Source organism: Mytilus trossulus, chromosome 6 (genome assembly GCF_036588685.1).
Source record: "Mytilus trossulus isolate FHL-02 chromosome 6, PNRI_Mtr1.1.1.hap1, whole genome shotgun sequence".
NCBI classification, from domain to species: domain Eukaryota; kingdom Metazoa; phylum Mollusca; class Bivalvia; order Mytilida; family Mytilidae; genus Mytilus; species Mytilus trossulus.
In genome coordinates, this window is record NC_086378.1 from 43,928,211 (window position 1) to 43,954,425 (window position 26,215).

The 26,215-nt window shown below is 32.6% G+C and overlaps 2 protein-coding genes across 2 annotated transcripts; both read right to left on the reverse strand.

Moving 5' to 3' along the window:
- Positions 1-780: 780 nt before the first annotated feature.
- LOC134721407 (nudC domain-containing protein 1-like) lies at positions 781-12,857 on the reverse strand. The gene is made up of 9 exons (XM_063584392.1): positions 12,705-12,857; positions 11,086-11,237; positions 8,996-9,184; positions 7,763-7,952; positions 7,046-7,240; positions 6,178-6,388; positions 3,082-3,223; positions 1,847-1,975; positions 781-1,246 (listed from the first exon to the last, which is right to left on the reverse strand). The coding sequence occupies exons 1-9, from the start codon at positions 12,814-12,816 to the stop codon at positions 785-787; spliced, it is 1,782 nt and encodes a 593-aa protein (XP_063440462.1). The 5' UTR covers positions 12,817-12,857; the 3' UTR covers positions 781-784.
- Positions 12,858-24,207: 11,350 nt separating this feature from the next.
- LOC134721409 (uncharacterized protein SCO4629-like) lies at positions 24,208-26,162 on the reverse strand. The gene is made up of 3 exons (XM_063584393.1): positions 25,985-26,162; positions 25,013-25,136; positions 24,208-24,696 (listed from the first exon to the last, which is right to left on the reverse strand). Exons 1-3 carry the CDS (start codon positions 26,057-26,059, stop codon positions 24,239-24,241), a joined length of 657 nt encoding a protein of 218 aa, XP_063440463.1. The 5' UTR covers positions 26,060-26,162; the 3' UTR covers positions 24,208-24,238.
- Positions 26,163-26,215: the final 53 nt, after the last annotated feature.

A 26,215-nucleotide genomic window follows, 5' to 3' on the forward strand; every position in this document is an offset into this window, starting at 1 on the left:
TTGATGTGAGTCAAGGCTCCCTGTTGAAGACTGTACCTTGACCTATAATGATTTATTTAAATATAAATTGGCACTCATACCACATCTTCTTAAATCTTTTTCATACCAAATATACCCCAAATATATATTAATATACTATTGAAGCTGTAAATAAATTGTGTGTAATTTTTAAACAAAGTTCTGTTTAAATGTTTTTGAAAAAATGATATTTAAAGTGATAAAAATCATATTTAGTTGTTTTTTTGTAGAAATAAGATGTAGTATGATTGCAAATGAGAAACCTATCCACTAAATACCAGAGGACAAGGCTATTAAAATCTTACAATTAAGCAAAATGCATTCTATACATTTACATATAAATATATATCCTTCAGACTTTTTTTGGTTGAATTCAAATCTAGAAGGCAAAATGCAAGAATCATATAGCTTTTTTTCTTAATATTCAGATGCAGTTCAAGAAGATCTAGATGCATGTAAAACTTAATATAAATCTTAAATGATTTACACTAACTCATTGTAACTTAATCTATCTTATATTCCAATGTAATTAATTATAAACCTGATTTTTTTAGGGTTGGTTTAATATTCAGCTTTGATTATGTTTTGTGTACTTGTTAGTCTTTCTTAATCTTTTCTCATTTTGTTGACTGTTCATTTTAAATTTAGCATTTTTAATACTCTTGAGAATCTACCTAAATTTTCATATAATATATCATCATATAAAACAAAAATTGCTTTATAACAAAAAAATAACCTTATAATTTCTTTTTTTTTTTTAATTTATTTACACTATAGCTGATTTCACTGTGATACAATACAGTTTATTTGAAGTTGTAACAAAAATATAATCATTTGTCACTTGAATCCCTATAATATTGTTAACAGCATCTAATGAAACCAATTGTTGCTTGGCAACAGCACCAACTTCCTGTCCTGTTTTTCTGTTTCTCAATGGAGAAAGAATTGCTGTTGGCTGCCTATATATATAAATGTGTCGAACACAGTCACAAATGGCAGCATACGAACAATCTGGTGCACAGACTGAAAATCGTCTTTGTTGTTTAGAAGCCTGCACATATCCAAATGCATTAAACGTTGCTGAATGATGCCAAGGTGTTTCACTTTCTTTCACATTGTTTTGAGGTTGAATCATTAAACCATCGACATCATGTCTCAAGCACAAAGCTGGTGGCTGGTCAATCTCCAGTCTAGATTGAAATAACCACTGATGGCTGCCAAGGTTTGTCTGAAAACAGAATAATAAACATTAATTTTACAAGACACTAAGGATGCAATTTTACAAGACAAAGTTTTGGTAAGCCCTATTGATTTTTATGTACAAGGCCCTTTCCATTCTCTTTTGTTTGTTAAGTGATCACTCCCTCTTGATTGAAAAGGGGAGATATTTTAAAATCCCAAGAGAGAGGAACGACTTTGCCATAAATGTAAAATACTAGAAGATGAGAAACATTTTTTACTCTATTGTGAGTATAATAAAAATCCAAGAAATGATTTTTTTCATCACATATGTACAGAAAATAATAACTTTAATAATTTAAATGAAGAAGAAGAAAATCATTATTTACTAAATCCATCATTGCCTTTACAAACAAATAAGTAAGGATCCTTCTTGAAAAAGTCATTAGAACTGAGGGCAGGGCACTCTTAACAACTTGTTTGTTGTTAAAAAAAAAATCATGCTGTTGTTATTGTGTATGTATAATATGTATGTATATATTATGTTTATTGTGTTAATATATGTTGGTCACAAACTGTAAAGTTTATATGACAATAAAATATTTGATTTTATTTGATTGGTTATAATTTGAAAATTGTTGTAACTAACCTTGTGTGTAATTTTATGGGAATTGCCATCAATCCTTAACAAACCAAAGCCATCATCAGGAAAGGCATCACATTCTTCTAACTGTTGTGCATTAAATGGCTGATTATCTGTCTTTTCTGGATCTGGATTCTGGAGTTACAATTTATACAATGAATAAAATTGAGAATGGAAGTGGGGAATGTGTCAAAGAGACAACAACCCGACCGTAGAAAAAAAACTAAAAAAACTACAGCAGAAGGTCACCAACAGGTCTTCAATGTAGCGAGAAATTCCCACACCCGGAGTCGTCCTCTTGAACCAAGATATGTTTATTTTCATGGGATCCTTTGTAATAGGGAATGATGCAAATTAATAAACTAACCTTTTGTTTGAACCAGTATTTCTAACCTGGACTTGGCAGAGCAATGATGAAATAAACACCCCAACCGCAGGTAGGGCACTTTCACCTACTTCGTGGGAAAGTGAGGTAGGATTGTTTTGGAACTTCAATTATAAAAGAAATTGTTTATAAAATCCGCAACAAAACTGTTTAACTTTGACTGCTAAAAGCCTATGATATTTGTCATCAAACGCAGTACCGCGTAAGACACCTTACTATGAAGTATATAATTTTTATAGACCGTAGGTCAGTTAATTACGTTGATTCAGTTTTATATACTTTTTTTAAAAATATTAAAACAGATGCAATACGACCACATTAATTGTCCTCATCTGTTCCGATATATTTTTGAGCCCGTGCTTTACAAATTTTAGGGAGGCACACGCCCCGCATAAATCCGCCCCTGCAAGTAGGCAAACAGACCTAAGATTAAATCAAACTTTTTCTCTCTTGTTTACATTTCTAAATTAGTTTTAAGATAGTCATAGAGGTTAACTAGAAATCGCTGGGGTTGTTTTTGCTGGTCAGTTTTTCAAGACCATATGATGACCTATAGATTTTTATCTTCAGTAAATTTGTAACCTCATATGGTTTGGTTGTTCTTTCTTTGAAATATACTAAAGCACATTATTAAGGGCATACGATACAGTTACAGGGGAAGTAATGGCGTTGCTAATGTAAATTGTTATTTTTGCGACGTCATGACCTATAGTTGTTAATTTCTGTGTCATTTTGGTCTCTTGTGGAGAGTTTTCTCATTGGCAATCATACCACATCTTCTTTTTCATAAAACTATTTATTCAATCTGCTTTTTTCCTCAGATACTTGTATGACTTTCACATACAATAACTCTTACCATTTCAGAAGAAGTAAGACCAGCTAATCTTTGATGTATATCTTCTACAACTGCAGGGTCAAGAGTCATCTCCCCTCTATTATCACCAATGACAACAGCCTGCCAAGATTCACCACTTTGTTTACTTAGTGTTAACTCAATCCTACAATAATAGTATCATGATCATATGGCAAATATGTCTGCAAATAAATTCAATGTACTATTGTTTTATAACAAAAAGGCCTTCAGTAGCTTGCCCTAAATATTGATCTTCTAAACAGATAAAGAGTTTAAATAACTTAATATAAATTAATGTCTATTGCTGTGTGCTTATTAATGCCCTTAAAGTTTATTTTCATAAAAAAAATCTAATATAAGGAGAAGGTGCGAAATGATTGTCAATGATACAACTCACAACAAGAGACCAAAATGACACAGAAATTAACAACTATAGGTCACCTACAGCCTTCAACAATGAGCAATGCTCATACCCCATAGTCAACTATAAATGGCCCCATAATTCTAATGTAAAACAATTTAAATGAGAAATCTGAGGCCTTATTTATATAAAAAATGAACGAAAAACAAAAATGTAACACATAAACAAACGACAACCACTGAATTACAGGCTCCTGACTTGGGACAGGCACATACATAATCTGAATAAAAGGTCACATAAATATTCACATGATAAATGTAAAATATTGTTATTTTGTAGTGAAGCATGACAATTAGATCTCCAGAGTCACAGTGACATTTAATTAGTTTGCAGATACAGACCCATCCACACTTATTTAAGCACATTCCCGGTTAAATCTTGTGCAACGTTAATACACATGTTCCTGAAATGTTTTCCCAATAAGGTAATTCAAAATTTTACAGGAAAATTTGTCATTTGCAGAAGTTCTTACTGTCAGAATATGATTTGAAATTTATGAAAAAATGATAGATCTCAGACGACAACATAGTGTATCAAGCTGAATGCATTAGAATAAATATGGGAAGATGTGGTGTGAGTGCAAATTAGACAACTCTCCATCGAAATAACAAACTATAAAAGTAAACCATTATAGGTCAAGGTACAGCCTTCAACACGGAGCCTTGGCTCACACCGAACAAGCTATAAAGGGCCCCAAAATTACTAGCGTACAACCATTCAAACTGGAAAACCAAGGGTCTAATCTAAAATAAACTAGAGGCTCTAAAGAGCCTGTGTCGCTCACCTTGGTATATGTGAATATTAAACAAAGGAAGCAGATGAATTCATGACAAAATTGTGTTTTGTTGATGGTGATGTGTTTTTAAATCTTACTTTACTAAACAGTCTTGCTGCTTACAATTATCTCTATCTATAATGAAATTGGCCCCGTAGTATCAGTGGAAATGTTAATTAAAAATTTATAAATTTTATGAAAATTGTTAAAAATTGACTATAAAGGACAATAACTCCTAAGGGGGTCAATTGACCATTTCGGTCATGTTGACTTATTTATAGATCCTACTTTGCTGAACATTATTGCTGTTTACAGTTTATCTTTATCTATAATAATATTCAAGATAATAACCAAAAACAGCAAAATTTCCTTAAAATTACCAATTCACGGGCAGCAACCCAACATCAGGTTGTCAGATTCATCTTCCAATTACAGGGCAGATAGATATTGATCTGATAAACAAATTCACCCCAAGTCAGATTGCTCTAAATGCTTTGGTTTTGAGTTATAAGCCAAAAACTGCATTTTACCCCTATGTTCTATTTTTAGCCTTTGTGGCCATCTTGGTTGGTTGACCTGGTCACGCCACACATTTTTTAAACTAGATACCCCAAAGATGATTGTTGCCAAGTTTGGATTAATTTGGCCCAGTAGTTTCAGAGGAGAAGATTTTTGTAAAGATAACTAAGATTTACGAAAAAATGGTTAAAAATTGACTATAAAGGGCAATAACTCCTAAACAGGTCAACTGACCATTTCAGTCATGTTGACTTATTTGTAGATAATACTTTGTTGAACATTATTGCTGTTTACAGTTTATCTCTATCTATAATAATATTCTAGATAAAAACCAAAAACAGCAAAATTTCCTTAAAATTACCAATTCAGGAGCAGCAACCCAACAACCAATTGACTGATTCATCTGAAAATTTCAGGGCAGATAGATCTTGACCTGATAAACATTTTTATCTCATGTCAAATTTCCTCAAAAGATTTTGGTTTTTTGAGTTATAAGCCAAAAACTGCATTTTATCCCTATGTTCTATTTTTAGCCGTGGCGGCCATCTTGGTTGGTTGACCAGGTCACGCCACACATTTTTAAAACTAGATACCCCAAAGATGATTGTGGCCAAGTTTGGATTAACTTGGCCCAGTAGTTTCAGAGGAGAAGATTTTTGTAAAAGATTATTTTAATTTACGAAAAATGGTTAAAAATTTACTATAAAGGGCAATAACTCCTAAACGGGTCAACTGACCATTTTGGTCATGATGACTTATTTGTAGATCTTACTTTGCTGAACATTATTGCTGTTTACAGTTTATCTCTATCTATAATAATATTCAAGATAAAAACCAAAAACAGCAAAATTTCCTTAAAATTACCAATTCAGGGGCAGCAACCCAACAACCGATTGACCGATTCATCTGAAAATTTCAGGGCAGATAGATCTTGACCTGATAAACATATTTACCCCGTGTCAGATTTGCTCTAAATGCTTTGGTTTTTGAGTTATAAGCCAAAAACTGCATTTTACCCCTATGTTCTATTTTTAGCCCTGGCGGCCATCTTGGTTGGTTGACCGGGTCACGCCACACATTTTTTGAACTAGATACCCCAATGATGATTGTGGCCAAGTTTGGTTTGATTTGGCCCAGTAGTTTCAGAGGAGAAGATTTTTGTAAAAGTTAACAACGACGACGGACGACGGACGACGGACGACGGACGCAAAGTGATGGGAAAAGCTCACTTGGCCCTTCGGGCCAGGTGAGCTAAAAACGAGAAACGAGAAACACATATAAATAACATAAACAAACGACAACTACTGTACATCAGATTCCTGACTTAGGACAGGTGCAAACATTTGCAGCAGGATTAAACGTTTTAATAAGTCTATATACTTACATTTGCTTCTCCATTATCCAGGTACTACCATCAACATCTACAAAACCATGTAACATTCCTTCTAGTAACACTTTGCCATTCTTTATACCAAAGTTAACCTTATTATGGGTCAAGGTCATATATATGTCAGACTTTTTGGTGCCCTCTGGTACAGTAAACTGAATGTTGACATCTTCAGCATTCTGGTTCCACGTGTATTCAGGACAAGATTCTGAAATTAAACAGACTTAAATAAACAGAGGATGATAAAAAAAGATTTTTTTTCCACTGCATTGAGTGTGATAGGATATTTCTCTGCATGAGACAGTAAAATTTAAAATGTATTTGTGGAGATTGGAGAAATATTGTATTACACAGGATTGTGTTTCTCCCACTGATTTTTAGACAATATGTAGGCAAGCCTTATTCTTCTTTTTCAATGATCTGGGGAAAACATGAATTCATCTGACATGGTCAACTTTTTTTGTGACATCTGAAATCAAACAAATAACATGTTGTTTATACAGAAATAATCAACAGTCCATTGAAATTATATTAATCAGCTAAGAATGTTTGAGTAAATGAACTATTTCATTCTGCGATCTTAGATATATACAAACTGAAGCAAAATTTTACTGGCAAAAGACAATTATTTTACTTCATTTTGGTAGTCTTTAGCTAAAATCAGCATTGGTTGCAATAGCAATATAAAAACAAAAATAATTTTGGTTGTTTTTAAAATTTACTGTCAGTTCTTTATTTGTTTGACTTTTAATTAAGTTTATACATTTCTATCATCATGATCATAAGGTTCATTTTCTGTTCTTCATTCAGACGAGCTTTGACAAACAACTTTTTTTAATTAAATATATATATCGTATAAACACACCATTTGCTGTATTGCTTGCATTAACATTTACATTCTCAGTAACAACCACAGGTTTAACAGAGTCATACACAAACTCAACATCAGATTCAGCAGCAACTATAAGGCAGTCCCCTGATTGGTCAAAAGCAGCATAATCAAATGGCTTCCTGCCATACAATCTTCTGTGTCTTTTTAATGACCATGCCTTGTTATCTTCTGCAAGAGTTAGAATATAAGATACCATAAGTTTGACCTTTCTAAACTTTGACCTTTCTAAACAGGTATAGAGTATTTTGCAGTATTATAAATTACATCTGAAATGCAAGCAATTTATTAAAAACTTTTTTTATTCTTTGAAATCTAATATGGATCCTATCACCATGCTCACATGGATTTTTTTTTGTAGTAATTCATTATCTGTTGCAATTTTATGAAATATGAGTGCCATAAATTTGAAGAAATAACTTATAGCCTGAAAAATATTAAATATATTATATAAACTGCTTTTAGGTAAGCAGAACATATTATAATGTACCATGAAATAATGAATAGTATAAACATTGATATTGACACAGCAAATATCAAATTTGATTCTGGAATAATTCTTGTAAATTGATTAGAAATGTATGATGAAAACTTGCCTAACTAAATAGGGTTTACTATGTGTGCATTTTAAAAATTCCTTGTTATCACAATTTTCATACAATTTCTAACTTTTCATCTATAAAATTTGAATACCAGAAGAAATAGAAATCCATTCTAAGACAGTTATGAATGATGTTTTGTATTTTTCTTTCTGCTCTTCATTTGTTTCTACAACATAAGAACACAGGCATTCTACACTGTGGGTTTCTCCCTCTCTGTGGTAAACAGTATAGGTCAGACTGAATGGCTTACTGTCATCCAAGACATCATGTGAGTATACAATCTACAGACATGAAAAGTATATACAATAAACATTAAAATACAGATAAATGTATAAAGTTGAGCAAATAAAGAAGTAAAAAATGGACAAGTGGATAAGAAAGGATGAAAATTGGCACCTTTTAAAAAGTTTAAACACGCTGCATTTTTTTTGCACCTTTTCTTTGTCAGGAGCCTGTTGTTTAGTGGTTGTCATTTGTTGGTGTGCTTCATAGGTATTTCTAGTTTTTAGGTTTTTTTATAAATAGATTAGACTGTTGGGTTTCTTGTTTGATTTTTTTGTTTTAAACTAGTCATTTTAAGGCCCTTTATAGCTTGCTGTTCTGTGTGAGCAAAGAAAATTAAACCATTTGGGTCAAGATGCATATTAGGTTCCTCATAGACATGATAGGCAGTAATAGTAACATTTTCTTCTGTTGCTCAGTCCATATCGTTAACTTGAATATGTGTGATGACTCGTTTCGAAGCAAAGACTTTTTAACATATGTGGTTAAATTTTCAGGGTACGAAATGAGATTAGTTTTTTATTAAATTAGCAAACCCAGAGTATCCTTTTGTGATGTGGCTCCTCGTGGTTAAAAATCTCATTTTTAACACGATAAGTTCTTTGAAAATTTAATACTTCGAACTATAAAATCTACCATTTTTTTCTCACTAAAAGCCCCCCTGGGATCTCCCTATGTAAATTATTTCATTATTTTTTTTTAGAAAGTTTCTATTAACAGTATTCAACAGTGGCCGTATTGACTTTAGCATGCTTTTTTTTCAATCCAATTTCCATCTAAGGACATTTTAGGACAAATTGACCAACATTTGGTCCACATAAAGCTTTGTAATAACAGATATATTTTCTCTTAAACTATCAGACACCAGAAATAAATTTAAGAATGATGCCAATCATGTTTATAGTCCAAAATAGCTCAAGTGGTTCAGGATATTTTTTCTTAAATAAATGATGGTTGCCAATTGATTGACAGCAAGGAATTAATCACTGTACTTATGGACCAGGAGGAGATAACTTTATTTTCGGTTAAATCTTTGACTTACAGTCCATTTTGTTGAACTTTCTCCTCTGTTTCCAGTATTTATTAGATGCAACTTTCCAGCTCCATCAGTCACAACTGCCATCTCCATGGAAACAAACTGTAAACAAAGATTGACTCTTTCTGGTACTAGTTTCTGATTGGTTGAATCTGGGATTTGAAGAAAGGATTCAGTCTGGTTCAATTGCATGTCCTAAAATAATAAATGATTTATTTTTTAAAGAGTGTTTATGCAATTGAGTTGGAACAATTGTTATTATTTTTTATTCAGTTGTATATTACAATGAAGCTTTTACTATAAACATAATGTTATATTCAATCATGAACTTTTGAAGGTTGTTACTCATTAAAATGTTTAAACCCATAGCATTTGTTTGCACCTGTTATTAGTCAGGGACCTGATGTTCAATGACTGTCGTTTGTTGATATGGTTCATATAAAGTGCTTTTTGTTTCTTGTTTTTATATAGATTAGATTGGTTTTCCCGCTGGAATGATGTACGCTGATCATTTTTGGGCCGGAGCTTGCTTTGACCTATAATCATAATGGTTAACTTTTACAAAATGTGACTTGGATGGAGAGTTTCATTGGCACTCATACCATATCTTATATCTATGTATCAGGGTTAATTTAAATTACCATCAACCTTCCTAGCAAATTAATAACACCTGCATGTACTCTTTATTGATTGATTGTTTGCTGGTTACTTTATGTAACATTATATTACTGCAAGAAGATTATATCACCATATGATCACATTTACAATATTCATTTGACAGAATACTGAAGAAGTGCATAAACTTTTCAATATTGGCTTGGTTACATTACAACATTCTTTTTCCTGATTGATTCTGAGAGGGGCTACATCAGTTCCCTTTATCATGTTTATATCCATACTATCAGGGGTTCAAATTTGCATTAAATAGTGAAAGGTCCAGGACCATTTGAAAGGTCCTCCATAAAAAAATATGTATTTCAGAGTAAAGAATTGTAGGTCAGTGACTTGTTATTCCAAAATGAACAGTCCCCTTCTAGAAAAGACAGGTCTCCAACATTCGATCAACACTAATTTGAACCCCTGATTACATATACATGTACATGTGTGTATGTATATTTAAGGTAGCACAATACAAAGATTTTATAACTCCAACTCCAAAGTTTTAAAATACTGTAACTTTCTTAATAATGCTTGCAAATTTATTAGAGTGGTAGTTTTGCATAGTTAACAGATTACACTTTCAAATAAATGCAATGTTAGTATTATGCAACAATTATGTAACCAATTATAATGTTAACTGTGTCTAAAATATGTTTCACCAAATTTCCACTTTCAAATGAAATTAGCTTATACATAGGTATCCCTAGAGGGTTGATTTTATTATATGTTGTTCCTATGGCCATTATCTACAAAAGGGTGTCTCAGATTTCAGATAGAATGTATAGAACAAATTTTACACCTAATTTAACATTATCTTCTTTTCTGTGGTTAGGATGTTTACACTAATTAGAGATTTATGAGAGAATGAAATACCATAGAGACAATCTGAGACACCCTTTTGAAGCCCATGATATGTTGATTAAGATTTCGTTAAAATTTTCTGTATAGTTAAAGAGATGATAGAGCTAAATTCATTCAAGTGAACTTACCCAGATTTTGCCACTAATTAAATAATAATTGGTTACATAATGATTGCATAATAAAAATATTGCATTCATTTAAAAGATTAATCTTTTATCTATCTATATATACCTCTTTTATTATTTTCTATGCATTCATAAGAAAGTTACAGCATTTCAAAGGTTAGTGATTGGAAGTAAAAAAATCTTTGTATTGTGCTACCTTAAATAAAAAAATTATAGTGTATCTATTTATATCATGATTATAATCATGATAATTGTTATTTTTGAAGAATTGACAAAAATGTTAGATAAGTTATTATGATTTCAAGAAAGCACACTTTCTTTATACTTTCATTGTCCCTTCCAGCCAGATCAAAGTATCACATGTTCTTAAAACTCCTAAACATTACCTTCAGACTTCTAATTAAAATAATTTGTAATGAAAAAGTTAAACAAATGTAACCATTTACTTACTGCAATGAAGGTTTTGTTGATTCGCCATAGCTGATCTATATAATATACCGTCTGCTGATTCCAAGGATCTAAAGCTAAATGGTTGTGCTGTCCAAGGATCTTAGCATGATGGTAGGAATACTGACCGTCTGTAAGGTCAACTTTCTCTATATCTGGAAGAATTGTTACAAACAATCATTACTATAATTCTTTTATTTATATCACACAGAATTTAGTTGAAGAACGCAATAAATCTTATTTTACAGAAAACTTGATGAAACAAAAGAAGACAAGTCTTTTTATTCTAACAGTTATTTTTTCCTAGCAGATGCCCACAAAATCATGGTACAATTGGACAAGTGATGAAAATAGTTTTCACAGCAGTATGTTGACTGAGCATGTGGTAAAATGTATAAGTCAAAACTCCATAACGGTCTTAGAATTTGGATATTTTCACAAAAATTGGAGTGTTCTCAGTGTGGAATAAACATGATAAAGTTTGTGTCAAAGACCATTTAGAAAGTACAAAACAATTCATTTAAATGTCATTTCTCACTTGGTATGGTTTCGGAACAGTTATGGCTCAATGAAAAAAGTCTCTTCCTTTAGTACATGTAGTTTAGATATTGGGGAAATTGCTGTTAAAAGTTTCAGATTGAACTTGTTTAAAAGACAAAATAAACAAAATTAAAAAGTGTAATATGGTTCTACAATGGCTCTAAAATGTAACTGTCATTACAGCATGATGTCATACATGGAATGACGTCATTGTTTGACATGTCACATCACAAACGTCAAGCTGTCATATTTTCCGTCAAATATAAAAATGCAACCCTGAAAAACAGCTGGCAATAAGAGGGTTAAAAATTAAATTGTCATGTCAAATTTTACCGAAATGCATGTTGTTTCATACCTGGTCGATTCGTTACTAAGTTGATTTGTAACTGAGATAAATTGATTGCAGCAATATAATTATTCTCTCAATTTTTCAACAAACTTCAACATATTTTGTACAAAATACTTAAAATAGGGCTCTTCACGGTTAGTTCGGCCATATTGGATAGGGGGCAGATTTTTTAGAAAGAGGTGGAAATAGTATGAAAGTATGGGAAATCCTATGTGTGTTTCCAAGCAACTGCTCTGTTTCCATGATGTTTTCCCGTATTTTGTACACCATTTTTACCTCCATTATGAAAATCTGCCTCCTATCCAATATGGCCGAATTAACCGTGAAGAGCCCTATTCTAAAGGCAATTAGACAACAAATAGAAAAAAATAAAAATCAAGACAAATGGACCCTGGGCGAAAAGGTATTGGGGCGAACAGTAGTCCAAATAATTAAGACCTTTGTCACAGCTAGCGCTCTTTTAATTTCTTTCTGGGACTGGGATGTTTCAGGGCGAACGAACCCGGCTTCGAACATACCGACCCCTTTTTCTACTGGGTTGGGACCCCTTGTATAGTACTATACAAATCCTTGGCGTCTTAAAATGTTATTTTAAATTTTGCTGTGGCGCCTTTCTAAGAGGCTACGTGACGTACGCCGTAGATGGGTTTGATCAGCATGAGCAGAGGCTACAACTTACAAGTACACTTCACCGATCAAATGTACTATGCAAAAAAATCATGAAGCAATTTACCAGTTCCAAGTTGAAGGCTGTATGTTGGCAGACTGTCTAACGACAATTTATATCCGTCAAATGACGAGTCTAAGAGTTCCCGTTTTATTTGCAAATCAAACTTTTCTGCCATGGCTTATCTGGTATTGATGTCGCCTTTTAAAACCCATAATAGATAGATAACATTTTTGGGAAACCAGTTTGTACCTAAAACCCATTCCATGATCCCGACTACTGCATGTTTTTTTTAATTTCTTACTGTTTTAATTTGCTATACGTCGGTAAAAAATTGTTATAGTAATATCAGGAAAAAAATGGTAAAAATGAACATAATATAACCAGAGACATATAATACAAAATTATATGTCTCTGATATAACTTAGATTTTTCTATTTGGAAAGACTAGTATTCAGTGCTGCCAGACATATATTAGGCACTTATTTCAGAAAAAAAAACTTATTGAGGGCCTTATTATATAGTTTATATAACACATGATAGGAATATTTTTTCTGAGACGAGTGCCTGTGCAACCAGACTACATAAAATCTCATCGAAATTTCTATACCTACATATATTAACCAGTGTGGCATTTCAAAGTTACTCTAAACAAAATTTCAGTAATACTCCGATTGGATGGCCGTGACAACTCCTCCAAAAATGGAAACTCTTTGATAACTCCATGGAGGTTCTGCCTCCTTTTGCGAATTTTGGTGTTCAGTTGCCTTTTTTATACTCAAGACATATTCAAATAGTGATTCAGAATTTCACCGAATTTTACATCTTTTTCTGTACGCATGTAGCGTCGCAAAATTGAGTAATGTAATGAAGCCCTACTTTGAAAGCCTTAGGTCCTACTCTCATGTTTTCATCTTTTCCCGTAAGCAGTTGGAAATATAAGGCACAGTATAAAAACGAGTTCAGAATGAATTCTTGTTCATTACAAGTTATCGAAACACAATAAAAAAAAGAAGAAGATGTGGTATAATTGCCAATGAGACAACTATCCACAAAAGACCATATAAGGGCATACACTACAGGCACCGGGACACATTTTACAAGACCTGATTTATATGCTGAAATAATAAACGAAAGACTATTAATATGACAGACAAGAAACAACAAAAACTGCAGAATTACAAACTCTCCTGACATGGAACAGACGCAAAAGTAAAATGTTACAATACATTCTATTTAGTTATGTTTTGATACTTAAAAAAAAAACGTCAATGTCTTATCGAAAGATTTTACCACAATATTCAAAAAGCGGCGAATTCGAAAGATCAAAAAGTAAAACCTTGATCGTGTCTAATTTTTCAGGCTCTACACACTGTATAAACAACATTGTTGTAATAAAATGAATATGTGATATCAAGTTACCTACCGATTTAGACTATTTACCGGATTTGTTATAACATGAGAAACACGACGGGTGCCACATGTGGAGCAGGATCTACTTACCCTCCTGGAGCACATTAGATCATCCCCAGTTTTTGATGGGATTCGTGTTGCTTATTCTTTAGTTTTTATCGTGTGTCATATGTTCTTTTGTTTGTCTGTTTGTCTTTTTCATTTTTTATAGTCACGGCGTTGTCGGTTTATTTTTAATTTATGAATTTGGCTGTCTCTCTTTTTAGATACAGTTTTAACATGTACATCAAAAATAAAAGGGAAAAGGTACAACGACAGATATAAAAAGATGTGGTATGGATGCCAATGAGACACTTGACCATCCAATGATTCTGTATTGCAAATATGTTAAACAATTAAAAATTAAAAATTACGGAAACAACAAATCTTCTTCATTTATTATATTTTTCAAAAAGGAAAAACAAATAAATTTCCTATCGCATATTATATACTTAAACCTGTATTCTTTGCAACATCAGTCCCGTGTTGTAAATCGTGTGTTTTATTAAGTGATCCTGTTTTTCTGAAAGAACGAATTACGAAAAGTCAAACAATTATACCAAAAAATGTAATGTCTGTTCTTGTTGGAATCTTCCTTTAATATAATATTTCGTTTCTCTTTTCTAAAAATAGAAAAAGATGTACTTTTGCTATACATAAACCATAAAGTATTTCTCCTTCAACACATCTACCTACATTAACTTCCCGTGTTCAATACAAACTCTTCCTTTTTCTTTTTTTTCTTTTTCTGTCCTGTCTATTTCTGTTGTATCGTTTGCTGATCAATGATCATCAATAAGGGATTTTTTTCTTCTGAAACTGTTCGATATCTATTGTAATAAAACATCAGTCACATTTTTGAATTTGTGCCTTTTTTATACTTTTTTTTTACAGAGTTCTCGATTTCTTCTTTTAAAGGTGAATGGAGGAATGTAGTTTTAATCATGCTTCCGTAAGTTATCCAAAGTATCGCTACACTAACAGGCTGTGCAAAGTTACGAGATTTTGTATAAATTATGGATGGAAAATCCAATTGTATGGGATAAAGAAAAACTACACATCAAAATTTTAAGATAAAATGTGAGAAGATAGTTCTTATTTATTTCATTCTTCATATTGAAATAGGTGCATTTCACAACACTTTCTGTTTTAAAAAGTACTTTATCTGAGTTATCTCCCTTAATGTGGCAAAGTTTGTTTTTTCTTGGTGGTGGTGGGGGGGGGTATGAATCAAACAAAAATGTTTTTTTTTTTTTAAATACAGCCAATGTTATAAAAAACCCACATAGTTTTCTATCTCAACATGAATTTACACGTGAATTTAATACTACTTCAAAATTTGGACATTTTATGATATATCTAGACCAATTGTTATCTGCCACTTAGAAATCTAAAAGATAGGAAGACGTCCTCAATCACCTGCCGACCGTAACGGCAAGGGTACAGCCAGTCAACATCTACCTGTATGAATATTTGTGTGATGCAAGATGTATGAGAAATGTTTTTGAGAAACAGTTTTTATAGAATAACACGCTGGTACGGGGCGCCGAATGGGACTTTTGTGATTTTGTACTCAAAATTCAATTTTGTACGGACAAAAGTGACTTTTGTTCAACAAAAATGAGTTCAGTTTAACAAAATTTGTATCATACTACAAATTTGAAATTTTGTCATACAAAATTATCTATCAGCGGACAAAAGTCACTTTTGTCATGAAAAAATTCATTTTTGTTACACAGACTTGACTTTTGTTACCTAATTTGAAAATTGAGCGACAAAAGTCAATTTTGTATTTAAATTAGTTAAGTTCGGTTTCTGTGAACTAATTTGCATACAAAATCGACTTTTGTTACACAAAATTGACTTTTGTTACACAAAAATTACTTTTGTTACACAAAATTGACTTTTGTTACACAAAATTGACTTTTGTGAGACAAAATTGACAAAATTGACTTTTGTCTCAACAAAATTGACAAAATTGACTTTTGTCTCAACAAAATTGACAAAATTGAATTTTGTCTCAACAAAATTGACAAAAATGAATTTTGTCTCAACAAAATTAACAAAATTGAATTTTGTCTCAACAAAATTAACAAAATTGAATTTTGTCTCAACAAAATTGATTTTTGTCTCACGAAAGTCAATTTTGTCTCACGAAAGTCAATTTTGTCTCATAAAAGTCAATTTTGTTGTTACAAAATTGAATTTTGTCATCACAAAAATGAATTTTGTCGTCACAAAATTGACTTTTATTTCAACAAAATTGACAAAATTGACTTTTGTCTCAACAAAATTGACAAAATTGACTTTTGTCTCAACAAAATTGACAAAATTGAATTTTGTCTCAACAAAATTGACAAAAATGAATTTTGTCTCAACAAAATTAACAAAATTGAATTTTGTCTCAACAAAATTAACAAAATTGAATTTTGTCTCAACAAAATTGATTTTTGTCTCACGAAAGTCAATTTTGTCTCACGAAAGTCAATTTTGTCTCATAAAAGTCAATTTTGTTGTTACAAAATTGAATTTTGTCATCACAAAAATGAATTTTGTCGTCACAAAATTGACTTTTGTCTCAACAAAATTGACAAAATTGACTTTTGTCTCAACAAAATTGACAAAATTGACTTTTGTCTCAACAAAATTAACAAAATTGACTTTTGTCTCAACAAAATTGACAAAATTGACTTTTGTCTCAACAAAATTAACAAAATTGACTTTTGTCTCAACAAAATTGACAAAATTGACTTTTGTCTCAACAAAATTAACAAAATTGACTTTTGTCTCAACAAAAATGACAAAATTGAATTTTGTCTCAACAAAAATGACAAAATTGAATTTTGTCTCACAAAAGTCAATTTTGTCTCACAAAAGTCAATTTTGTCTCACAAAAGTTAATTTTGTTTCACAAAAGTCAATTTTGTCTCACAAAATTGAATCTTACCTTACACAATTGACTTTTTTGATTTAATTTCCATATCAGGTAACAAAAGTCAATTTTGTATGCAAATATGTTTATATTTGCATACCTTTAAGACAAAATTGACTTTTGTCATGACAAATATGAATTTTGTCTACAAAAATGAATTTTGTCTACACAAATGAATTTTGTCATCACAAAATTGAAGTTCTCACAAAACAAGTCTGTAGCACATAGTTTTGTAAGACAAAAAGGATTTTGTTATGACAGAATTGAATTTTGTACAAAACCACAAGGGTCCCATTCGGCGCCCCGTAGCTGGTACAAGAAACCGAAGGTGTCATAACATGTAATTTCTAATTATTGTGCTGAATGTATATATGTCATTATACTTAAAACATTGCCTTGTGATAGTTTTGTGTAATGTGTAATATATATGTTGTATATATATGATGAAGAATTGAATAAAGATAATAATAAAAACACTGAGCCAGACTCAGCAGTTAACATCGTTAACCACTTTTCTTTCTTTCAACAACCTAAATACGGACCGTACAAGAGTTTTAAAGCCAGTCAAGGTCGTTAAACACTTCCATCATCAACCACCTTATTTATACCTGCATGCTATATGATAATGTGGCTTGTAATCAGAATTTTGAAACAAATGTTGCTCTTAAAGCTTCATGCATGATACATGATAAGTATAGTTATATATCGTTGGTTATTTTCACGCATGAACCGGTACGGAATTCAAACCAATATTCATTAAGATGTCTTTATTTCAAATAAGTGCTTAAATCTTCTATGTTTTTTATAAATATATAAAATATATTTGTGTATTTAGTATAGTGTTTGTTATAAAATATGGTCCTTCTATAATTCATTTCAAAGTTAATAATTTGCATTTACGTCCAAATAAATAAGCATCTAATGTCCGAAAATTTTTGATATGTTAATATCCCACTTTAGAGTCTGTTTTATATACTTTGAATGTTAAGAAGGAATGGTCTCTTCTGATACTGAAACAAGTTGAAGACAACCCATAATTTGCAAATTTTAGGGGGGCGCATGCCCGCCACGCCCCCGCCTAAATCCGCCCCTGTTGCTGCAGTATCATCGTACTATCATGATTGACCGTCGATAAACTCACTTTTATGTATTTATTAGAGTTTAGTAAAGCTTTTTGTTAAATCCATCTCATGAACATGCTTAACCCCGCCGCAATTTTGCGCCTGTCCCAAGTCAGGAGCCTACGACCTTTGTTAGTCTTGTATGATTTTTATTTTTTGTTTCTTCTGTATAATTCGGAGTTTAGTATGACGTCCATTATCACTGTGTAGTATACATATTTTTTAAGGGGCCAGCTGAAGGACGCCACCGGGTGCGGGAGTTTCTCGCTACCTTGAAGACCCACTGGTGGCCTTCGGCTGTTATCTGCTCTATGATCGGGTTGTTGTCGCTTTGACACATCCCCTATTTCCTATCTCAATTTTATTTGCCCCAACCACTTCTTGCCATGTTTGACCGAGAAGTAGCACATACCAATTTCAAGTCGTCAGTTTCTGTATACTGTCCCCATATTTGACTAGGCCGAGGTTTGAACCCATAACATCCAGCACTTGAGTCAATCACACTACGAGCAGTATGAAGTAAAAACAACTCTGTTCTTGCTAGTAACCATATATTCACCACCAAGGCGGTCTACAAAAAATCCTTTTCTTGCTTGTAAACATATATACACCACCGATCGCAATGCGGTCTGAAAAAAACAATCCTGTTCTTGTTAATAACCAAATATATATCTACAAAAAGAAGATGTAGTATGATTGCCAATGAGACCAAAATGAAACAGTAAACAATAGTTCACCGTACGGCCCTCAACAATGAGCAAAGCCTAAACTGTAAAGTCTGCTATAAAAGGCCCAAAATGCATCCAACAAGGCGGTCCTGAAAAACATTTTTTTTGTTGCTAGTAACGTTTACCATATAAACAACAAAAAACAATCCTGCTCTTGCTAGTAACCATATTACATAAAAAGTCGATGGAAACATCATCAAATTCTTCACAGAAGAACTAAGTTATCATCCAGTGTCCAGTTGTTTTATAAGTGTTGTTAGGCTAACGCTGTTGTTGACAGAATTGTCACGATGAATTTAACAACTCTCTTGGAGATTATCAGCCTCCTAAACACTAGTCTTAACATAGAATTTAACCATGGAAAAACTTTAAAGTAAAACATAACCAATTTAAAGAAGGTAAATAATGTATTTTAACATACAATTAACATATATGATGATAATTATATTTAAAATGTACCCTATCAAATGACATGAAGTTATAGCAATAAAATACAATAAGCAAGATTTGGATTGCAGCAGGCCAAGTTTACGAGCTTATTCCATCTACGCCAGTGACTTACAACCTTACGACTTTTCACGGTGCGCCAGAGGGTTGTATCCTGTTCTGCAAATCACATGCTATATGTCATTTGGTAAGGCACATCATAAATATAATTATCATCGTATATGCATAATGAACGTCATGTTATGTTTACGGATTATATGTCACACAAAAGTTTCAAGTTATATATACATAAAAAAAAAAGTTAAAAAAAGCAATCACAAAAACAAGCACAAAAAACACCCGCATTCTAATCGTTTAAGTGTCGATTCATCCACTTATCCATGTTTATCTGTTGAACGGATTTGATTGGCGAAACTGTTAGTAGTGTTCTTGATGAAAGTGGTAAGTTTGAAATGGACGATAAAACTTCCCCTGGAAGACTGATATCATGCTCAAATGAATCCACCATTGTCATTGATGTTCGTGTTCCTTTTGCGGCTTTTGGCCTTGCCTTTTTATTTATAGGTAGCACCTCTTCGACTAAAATAGAGTCCACAGCTCCAATTTCATCCTTTGTTTTTTCTATGCTTATTAACTCCAGCTCTTCTTCCTCGTTTTGGAATGCACATCCACTACACATGAATGTACTTTGTTCTAACTCCACAACGACGTCATTCGTTGAAATATTCTCAGTGGAAGCTTCTTGTTTCTTTGATATTACATAAGTACGGTTACTTAGATTGGATGATGAGGTCATGGGGGATGGATGAAGCGTAATTTTGATCACTCGATTCCCCCTTAGTTTTTGCCACTTGGACGAAATGTAATTTCTAAGTCTTGAGAAGTTTCTTCTTCTAAAAATGTTATCTCGACTGCTCCTCTCACATTTGGTACAAGATGTACCCATTTTGAGATAATATTAATATTTAGATGATCAAGATATTCAAACAGCTTACTTTGTTTGCAAAACTTTGCAATGCAACGGCTTCCCGAAATGCAACTAAAGACGTTGTCAAGATAAGCATTGTTGCGACACAAGATTGTAAATACATGCACCGATAACGCTTTGACGGTGTTTTTTTTAATTAAACGTCCGGCGGGAAATATTACAGTGTTGCGTTTGTCTAAGGTCTATGCTGTATATGATAGAGCGGCAAACTAGGCATGATCGAAGAATCTGGTGATATCTAGCTCTAAACCCTTCTATTTACAACACAAAAGAAAAGATGAGGTGTAAAAATTATTGATATAAAATCATTACGCGCACACGAAAAAAACAACCGCAAAGCAAATAGCCCACTTTATTGTAAACAAATATATAGTGCGTCCAATATTTTGTTTTCTCTCAGTATATTATTTATACTTCCAGGAATTTTCCATATGCAAAGTGACCTCTGTGTGACCCATCCCGTGAAAATATGGTGATCGTAATACGCATGGAGGTCCTTAACTTGAATAAACTATTATCTGATTGTATACATGTTAAACAAGTGCTCAATATCCATGCTTTTTGTTGATTGTTGAAAAACAGGTGACAATCGTTAAACTTCGGCTTCAAAACACGAGCTTTAATTTGTTTGCTATATTTTCATTACAACACTGACCGATTGAGAAAAAAAATGACGATTATACGAAATTTTTGCGACAAAAAGGATTAAATCGTATACAGAAGACTAAGTTTACAGAGGCGGAGTTAGGGGGGGTTGCTTATATAGGGAATCACTTAAGCGTGACTGGAGCGGGCCCTAACTTATGAAAATGTTTGGATCCGCCACTGGTTTATGATGTTTGTATGCATTGGTTCATTCAAGAATTGGAATACCATTATTTTTAACCGGTCACTCGTTTATTATGACTTTAAGAGATTTACATAAATATCACTGAGGACTGGATACTTGTTCATCTTACATCATAACAAATTCATGGAATATACGGTTGGTAAGGCAGCAACCATTTGATTTTCTGGGGGGGGGGGGGGCGGCTATGTTTTTTTTTTGGAAAAAAAATTGTTTCCAGATTTTGGAGAAAAAAATCATTTGTTTTGAATTTTGAAAAAAAAAAAATTGTTACACCCTCAGCTGCCACTATATGTAATGCTAAAATTGAAAGAAAAAATTGTCGCAAAAAAAAGGTTTGTACAGTAGAAAAAAACATAGACCCCCCCCCCCCCCCCCCCACAAGAAAATCACATGGTTGCTGCCTAAAACCAACCGCGTAGATAACACTTATATATTATGTGGTTAGTAGGCGTGGTTTATTTCAATGTTGTGTTCCTTTCTTTAAACAACACGGTCACATGTTAAGGAAACATATTAAAAGGTTTTAGCAAACGAAGAATTTGATGAAGACCGATTCATGCGATGGTAATAAATTTATTAATGTCACTAAAAGGTAAAAAGATGTTATTGCTGTCATTTGTTTATGTATTGACTCACGGAAGTAGTTTTTGAATATTGAAGACTTGATCACCTTGATAGGTCACTAGTCTTAAGTACCACATTTTAAGATACTTGGCAAGATAAATCGATACGCAGTGTGCTAGTATGTAACTTAAAATACTGAATATATATGTTAAGTTGAACTACGATTTGTATATATCAATCTAATTAAAAAAAGTATCTGAGGAAACAGTTTGTGGCATCCATTGATACAAAACAAAAGGGATTGTCGAAAAAAAAACCTCTATATTTTCAGCAAGCCATTTCAATTATGAACAACATAATCATCCAAGAAAGAAACAGAGGCAGCCACTTAGAATTAAATATGGCTTCAACAGTCTAAGTGGCGCAATGTAACATGGTTGCTCCGTGTGTGACATTCTGCAAACCTAAGCATTAAAGAGCGATCAAATGTTAACATTCATTCATTTACTACAACATAATCTCGACCAATCAAACAACATACACGCCAATGAGACAAACCAAAGTGAGTGTAAATTAGTATATCGGTTGAGAACGTTACACATAAAAAAGATAATATTTCAAATTCACTTTATAATTCCACTTCTTTGTGAACGAATTCTTTAGTTATAATGAATGCAATTGTCCCCAGATTTTTACTTGCTATGAGCAACCCGACTGGTGCAACTTGTGTTGACTTTCACAACATGTTTATCAACTCTCGTCTCTATCTGACCTTTTACTGCTTTACGGATATTGTGCACAACGACGGTTGCCACTAGGGGAGCAGAAACTGGCCACTCTCGTTTTTAACAGTCAAAGTCGTGTTATTGTGGATTTTTCTTGTCAATAATATTGCGGTCTCTTCGAATTTATGTAAGTTTACCTCTTGGTATTTGCACTCTGTCTTGCAAAAATAAATCCCAGGGGCTGGATTTTTTAAAGGAGGGGGGGGGGGGGATTTCTCTGATCTTTATTTTTAGGTCATTTTTCTCTATTCTTTATAATTTTTGTAAATTCATTATTCTCTATTCTTATTAGCTCCTTTACTCTCTTCTTTATTTTTTGTCCCATACTCTCTATTATGTATCCCTTAAGTGAACTAGAAGCCGACACTAAACTGCATGTGTCAAATCAAAATCAGAAATTCCGAGGAAGCAAACAAAAATCATTGAAAAAACAGAGGGTCGTTAAACACTTCCATCTTCAACCACCTTATTTATACATGCTATATGTAAAAATGGCTTGCAATCAGAACTTTGAAAAACTTGTTGCCTCTTAAACCTTTATGCATGATACATTATAAGTATAGTTATATATCGTTGGTTATTTAAGGACGATTGATTTTCTCGCATGGACCGGTACAGAATTCAAACAAACATTCATTAAGATGTCTTTATTTCAAATAAGTGCTTTAAATCTTCTATGTTTTTTTTATAAATATATAAAACATAAATGTGTATTTAGTTTAATAATTGTTATATAATATGCTTTTCCTTGTATTGAAAGCATAATGAAATGTGGTCCCTCTATAATTCATTTCAAAGATAATGATAAATGCATTTATACGGAGCCCCTTAAGGCCAAAAGCTGAAATTAAAAATATTTGTGCGCACGACTTTGAATCTTGTACGCACAACTTTTAAAAATCTTGTGCGCACAACTTTTTTAATCTTGTGCGCACAACTTTTTTGAACTTGTGCGCACAATTTTTAAACTTGTGCGCACAACTCATAACTTTATCATGATTGACCGTCGATAAACTCACATTATAGTGTATTTATTAGAGTAAAGTGCAGCTTTTTGTTAAATATTTGCATGCGGGAGTGATTTTCAGAAAACCAATCAAAAATGGATGGTGTTTAACAACCAGAAGCAAATCAGATGCATATTCAGGACTACAATATGAAAATTAGAAAGGAATATTGACCCTGCGTTTCACCATACCAACATACTGAGCCAAAATTTTAATGTGGTACATTGCCCTGTAACATTATTCAGACTACAGGCCAAGCAGCATCTCATGAACATGCTTAATCCCGCCGCAATTTTGCGCCTGTCCAAAGTCAGGAGCCTCTGGCCTTTGTTAGTCTTGTATTATTTTAATTTTAGTTTCTTGTGTACAATTTGGAAATTAGTATGGCGTTCATTATCACTGAACTAGTATATATTTGTTTAGGGGCCAGCTGAAGGACGCCTCCGGATGCGGGAATTTCTCGCTACAATGAAGACCTGTTGGTGACCTTCTGCTGTTGTTTTTTTTATTTGGTCGGGTTGTTGTCTCTTAGACACATTCCCCATTTCCATTCTCAATTTTATCTATTGAAAAAAGGCGAGTGATAGCTATATGATTTTTTTGCTGAAGTTGCCGGATTTGAATGTTCACCAATTCCCCCATTCAGAACGCTATGCAAATACAATAATACAAACATAAATGATTTAATTAACGAGTTCAAGTGTATATTTTAATAGTTAATTGAAACTAGTATTGTCCACTGGACAACAAGTTCTCTCCAATGTTCCAAACATTATCAGGAATGTCTTGTTCAATCTGAAATCCAAGTTTAGGGTAATGTTTAACACGTTGGAGACAACCAACCATCATTTCCATTATTTTATCTAAATCACCGACATCATCGTTAGGGTATGACATTAAATCTATGGCAGGCGACGTAACACAAACTCTGTCTAACTGATTCATGCCGCTAGGCCACTGCTTAGCAAATGTTGCATATGTTCGTCTCTCCATAAACGGCATCTGAACCAAAATTATTGTTTTAATCGAATCCAGTAGACCAAGCTTTTCGAGTATTTCATATGAAAATGTTACATTTTCTCCGGTGTTAGTTGCTTCTTCCTCCAAAAGAATATTTTCCTCTGGTACACCCTGACTAACAGCAATATCTTTGAATATTTGTGCCTCAGGCTTTTGCCATTTTCCTGAAAAATGAAAATTAATCAAATTATCTCCTATTTTTTCTCAGAAATACATTTTTAGTTGATATTATAGGAATATCATACAAGTTTTCCATGTCCACTGAGATAATTATAAATGTTTGTCGTTTATAAGGAACATACCCCTTGAATCACATCTCCACACTTAAAAAATATATAGAAATGTATAGATTAACAGCGACTTAAAAGTAACAATCAGTCCACAAGGCTCGGTCAATAAACAATATAAGTGTAAGTTTCTTTTTCAAAGAGGCCATCTAATTAGGGATTACTCGAATGCTACTAAAATCTCTAGTCTTACCTTTTGTAAGTGATCCTTCATTCCCAGTAATCATCAACCATTTAGCAAATCCATCTAACCACAATTTTGAAGCATATTCTATTGTCCTTATATCAGGATTCCCAAATACGATAATCAAATCGCTCTAAAAAAAATCAAAAAAATCATTTGTATAAAAATCAAATTTTGTGCAAAATCAATCAGTCAAAATGACAATTGAAGAAAATGACAATTTTAAGAAATATCTAGAAATAAATCAAATGCATTTAACAGAATGATATGTCGAATGGATAACACTAACATTTTTCGGCCGACTACACCACAGGTGTTTGGAAATGCCGGGGCCCGAATCGATTTATTCTAGAACTACAATTTAGGCTGTTCATACCATAACGCATGTGATCTTCGTTCAGAAAGATCTAGAATAAAGATTAGATCAGAATATTAAAGACTTACGGTGACCTATAATTGTTAATGTCTGTGTCATTTTGGTCTCTTGTGGACAGTTGTCTCATTGGCTATCACACCACATCTTCTTTTTTTTTTACATTTTCTTCTGCATGACTCGGCATATACAACATATAAATCATAGTAAGCTATTATCTATTATGTGCATCAATCTAACTAAAATATTGATCTCTGATTTCTTTATACTACATATGAAGTATAACGAAATCAGAGATCAATATTTGAATTAGATTGTAATGCGCATATAATATTTATCTGGTTAAACTCTTGTAGTATTATACTTCTAAATCGTGAAATTATTTGATATGCCAAAAAAAACACGAAAAAAACCCAAATGGATTCACATCTTTAGTATCCTAGCATCAGAGACATATAATACAAGAGATTGGCAACTTGTATTATATGTATCTAGTTCAAATGTATCGTTTGGATCCGTGTTTTATTTTACATAAGAAACTATAATTTTCATCAGGCTAAAGGACTCAGCTTCAGTTAAATTACATGCTCTTATATTTGGAAATTTACCTTTTCTAGTGTATGGTTGAGTTTCAAATAGTTCCATATAACTTCTGCCTGGTTAATTGACTCCTCATTTGGCATTTTACTATTTTCATTCTAGGAAATGCGTAGTGAAGATGCATGTGATGTTGAATGGAATAAAACGTGACGTTAGGGATATCCTTTCGAATTATGACGTCATGGCATTGTGCTATAAATAAAATAGAAGATTCCAATACAAATTTTCGTAAATGACAT